This window comes from Mastomys coucha, unplaced genomic scaffold, assembly GCF_008632895.1.
Source record: "Mastomys coucha isolate ucsf_1 unplaced genomic scaffold, UCSF_Mcou_1 pScaffold22, whole genome shotgun sequence".
Taxonomy (NCBI): domain Eukaryota; kingdom Metazoa; phylum Chordata; class Mammalia; order Rodentia; family Muridae; genus Mastomys; species Mastomys coucha.
In genome coordinates, this window is record NW_022196905.1 from 167,152,806 (window position 1) to 167,157,061 (window position 4,256).

The 4,256-nt window shown below is 42.9% G+C and overlaps 2 protein-coding genes across 5 annotated transcripts in view; one reads left to right on the forward strand and one right to left on the reverse strand.

Annotated features, from left to right (window-relative positions):
* Nsd3 (nuclear receptor binding SET domain protein 3) overlaps positions 1–4,256 on the forward strand; it is a 115,343-nt gene that overhangs the window by 100,247 nt on the left and 10,840 nt on the right. For 3 of the 4 annotated variants that reach the window (XM_031339349.1, XM_031339348.1, XM_031339351.1), the window contains one exon: positions 3,055–3,171. In XM_031339349.1, coding sequence (XP_031195209.1) covers positions 3,055–3,171 — 117 coding nt within the window. The remainder of the gene's footprint in view (positions 1–3,054; positions 3,172–4,256) is intronic. The other variant, XM_031339350.1, reaches the window with a different exon arrangement.
* Positions 18–4,256, reverse strand: part of Ddhd2 (DDHD domain containing 2) — a 55,565-nt gene continuing 51,326 nt past the window's right edge. Inside the window, exon 18 of the mRNA XM_031339370.1 lies at positions 18–113. The gene's annotated coding sequence lies outside the window, so the exon portion shown is untranslated. The remainder of the gene's footprint in view (positions 114–4,256) is intronic.

The following is a 4,256-nucleotide window of genomic DNA, read 5'->3' on the forward strand; positions in this document are numbered from 1 at the left end:
AGCAGGTCTGCAGTCCAGGAGAGTGGTATAGACACAAGGCCAGCAGGTCTGCAGTCACAGGAGAGTGGCACGGACATTACTGATACTTACTCGAAACCATCCTGTAATGAGAACTGAGGAGAATATATACATGGAGTGAAAGTCTGTTAACATAGCAAGCGCACACATACTTATTTCTCAAGGTATTTCTTTCCTTTGATGAGTTTGAAACACTGTTGAGTCTTACAGACAATACAGCTGCCCTAGACTGAGCAAGCATGGCTTTCAAGATGATATAACCCTAAGGAGCTGACTGATGGCCTGGTATCACTCATGAGTTCATCACTTAAAACAATGGCAATACCCAGTTCTTTCCAGGATACCGAAGTCCTGGGCTCTTCTGCATTGGTGGTAGGGGTGTAAATGGAATGGCCACTGTCAGCATAGTGTGCCAGGTTCTTTAAATACACACACACTTACTGTGCTACACAACATATCTTAACTACTGGCTACTTAAACCAGGAAAATGAAAAGCTGCAATCACATGAAAACTCTTTCCAAATGTGTACAGCAACTGTATTTATAATAGCAAAAATCTAGAAAGACTGGCCAGTCTTCTTCAGTGGGTAAATAGTTAAACAAATGATGGTACATCCATACTGAGGAGTCCTACTGAGCCATTCCACACAACTTTGGGTCATCTGACAATTAGCTTTTTGGTTTTTTGTTTGTTTGTTTGTTTGTTTGTTTGTTTTTCGTTTTATTTTTTAAGCTAGCCCCATAGCTACAGAGGTGGTTTAGTCATCAGTGCACTTAGTATTCTTAGAGGACCCAGGGTTAAGTCTCAGCACCCACACAGAACTATCTAAACTCTGGGTCCTGGGCATCTGATACCCTCTTCCAGCCTCTCTGGACATTGCATGTGTGTGCACGTGCACATACACACAAACTCAGGAAAAACACTCATATGCATAAAATAAAAACAAATCCTTAATTATTTTATGTGTGAGTATTTTCTATTTGTATTTGTGTTATGTGCCTGCTTGATACCTGCAGAGGTCAAAAAAGGAGCATCAGGTTTCCTGCAATAAAAACGCATCTTTAGGAGCTAGAGAGATGTCTTAGCAGTTAAGAGCACTGACTGAGAACCATGTTTGATTCCCAGCAGCCACATGGCAGCTCACAGCCTTCTGTAACTCTAATTCCAAGGGACCCAATGCCCTCTTCTAGCTTCAGAGGGTGCCAGGCATGCAGAGGGTGCACGAATATACACGCAGGCAAAATACCCATAAACTTAAATAATTAAAAAACTCCAAGTCTAAAAATACCAGTCTCAAAAGAGTACATATTATATAAATCTGTTTATTGAACATCAGTGAATGGCAGAATTATACTGACAGATTAGTTAGCAAGGTTAGGTGCTGAAGTGATGGAGGGTAGGTGTGGCCATCAAAGAAAAACTGGAGACATCCTGTGCTGCCCATACAATCTTGAAGATGGTTTTGTGGTAACAGGACTCCGTGTTCGAGTGAGTACGTGCCAACTCCAGCTTCCTAGTGTTAGTACTGTCATCGTTCTGTGAGGCGTTACCATTGGAGAACTCAGAGAACAGTAAAAACACTGCATTATTTTTAGCTTGCTGTAAATATTACTTCAAAATAGAAGGTTTCGAGAGCAGAAGCATGCCTTATGTGTTTCAGACCCAGAGCTTTTCCATTTCTTATCCCTAGATGCCACCACTCCCTCAGCGACAAACTAGTAGCAGTTTGTTAGTGTAGTGATGGTAATGGCTTCAGAAGTAGTCAGGGTTAGCTTTATTCCAAGATCTAGTGGCATGCCACAGGTGCCACTTGGGAACCTAGCAAGAATGTGAGCAAGAAAAAGCAAGTGCATTGCTGCCTTTGGGAGTACTTGCACAGGGTACTCCTGCCGCCCAGGTACCTGTGAATAAGTAATAACTTTACTTCTAGGCTTGAAGGGGGTTCCTAGGTTCTCTCTCTCATGTGTGCTCATGCTAGAAGATGTCAGGTAACCGGGTGGTTTCTAAGGTGCTTTCATGACTTTAATGTGCTGTAGTTAGCAAACTGGGGAAGAAAAGATTCATTTTAGCTTAGAGTTGTAGTCCACTATGAAAGGAGTTCAGGGCAAGAACTTGAGGCCTGAACTGAGACAGAAACCAAGGCTCAGCCAGCTTGCTTTGTCCATCTTAAAGCTCTGGCTCTTCCGAGCGCTGGAATTAAAGTGTATGCCGTCATGCCTGGCCAGCCTGCTTCCTTAGACCATCCAGTACCACCTGCCCAGGGTTGCCTCTCACAGTGAACTGCTGCTCACTCCCCCATCAGTCACAAACCAGAGTCGCCAGCAGGCAATCTGACGGAAGCATTTCTCATTGGAGGTCCTCTTCCCAGATAACTCAAGCTCCTGTCGAGTTGACCACAGGCCAGCTAGGACAAACCTGCTGTTGGACAGGGTTTCTCATTGCCTGGACCTTCTCCAAGCTGGCCAGTGAGCAACACTGTCTCTCAGATTTCACAACACGGTGAATGCCACCATGCTTGGCCTCGTAGTTTCTGCGAATCTGAACTCAGATCATCATTTGTGAGGCAAATATTTCACTGACTGAGCCATCTCACATCTCTGTGGTATTTGTTTTGTTTTTTCATTAAAAAGAAGTGTCTGAGAAAATGCGCAGAGGCAGATCCACACCAGCACATAGTGGTGTCTGGTGAAAGTCAGGACATTGCTCATTCCCTCACGTGGTTCATAGCATCAAACTCAGGTTATGCATTAAGCCATCACCTTCCCCCAGGCCTGGGCTTTGGTGATTGTTAAGGCAAGATCTCAAAACTAGCTTTGAAATCCACAAGAGGGTGACCTGAACTACACCTTCCCATGCTAGGGTTATAGGCATGTTCCCCCACGCCCCGTTTACATGCTGTTGGGGATCGAACCCATGGCCTGTAATTTCATTCCATTCCCAGCCCTCAGAAATGTTCTTGTTAATTTCCTTGGTTCATACATGTGGTGTGAGGATGTGCATTCCAGTACAGCTGATGTTCCCATGCTTCTTTGCAGGGGGAATTTGTAAATGAATATGTCGGTGAATTAATTGATGAAGAAGAGTGCAGACTTCGAATCAAGCGAGCCCACGAGAACAGTGTAACTAATTTTTATATGTTAACTGTTACCAAGGTAAAATTGCTTTTATTTTTTGGTAAGAAAAAGGGACATTTTGTGTTTTGTTTATAATTTTTTGTTGATCTCGGTTTCTGTTTGTTTCACTTTTTCTAAGTAAACTATGATAATTTTCAGCAGTCGGTGCTGTAATTATCTCAGGATTACAGAAGGAACCCTCCATAGTCAACATGCTCCAGCAGGAGGGAAATGCTAAGTAGAAAGAGAGACCAAGTCTGAGGAAGCTGCTGGAGAAATCAGCTGATTCTGAGTTATAAAATACCTCAAAATTTCTGATTAGCCAAAAGCTCAAAACTTTTCTCTGTATTTATTAAGGTTAAAAAAAAAAATGACAGGCTAGAGAGATGTCTCAGTGGTTAAGAGCACTGACTGCTCTTCCAGAGGTCCTGAGTTCAATTCCTAGCAACCACATGGTGGCTCACAACCATCTGTAATGGGATCCGATACCCTCTTCTGGTATGTCTGAGTACAGTGACATTGTATCACATACATAAAATCTTTTTTAAAAAAGTGACAAGAGGGTTGGAGAAATATCTCCATGGTTGGGAGCATTTGTTGCTCTTACAGAAAACCGGGCTTCAGTTCTGAGCTCCTACATGCTAGTGCACAATCTGGAACTTCATTCCCAGGGGACCTGACATCTTATTTCTAAAGGTACCAGGGACACAATGTGATTCACATGCATACATGGAGGCAACGCACTTGTCATACATGTAAAACAAGTGATAGGAAAATAATAAATGTTGGCATAAGAAAAATGGAAGTAAAACTAGTTTAAATAAAACTTTAGCCAGGCATAGTGGCATATATCTATACTCTCAGCATTTGGGAGGTTAAGATAGGAGGATCATAAGTTTATGTTAGAGCCAGCCTGGACTGCATAGTTATGATCCTGTCTAAATAAAAGAGAACAAACACAGAAAAAGAAACAGAAGATCAGCCAGGCGGTGGTGGCACACGCCTTTATTCCCAGCACTTTGGAGACAAGAGACAGGTGGATTTCTGTGTGAGTTCAAGGCTAGCCTGATCTACAGAGTGAGTTCCAGGACAGCCAGGCCTACACAGACAAACCCTGACTCTCA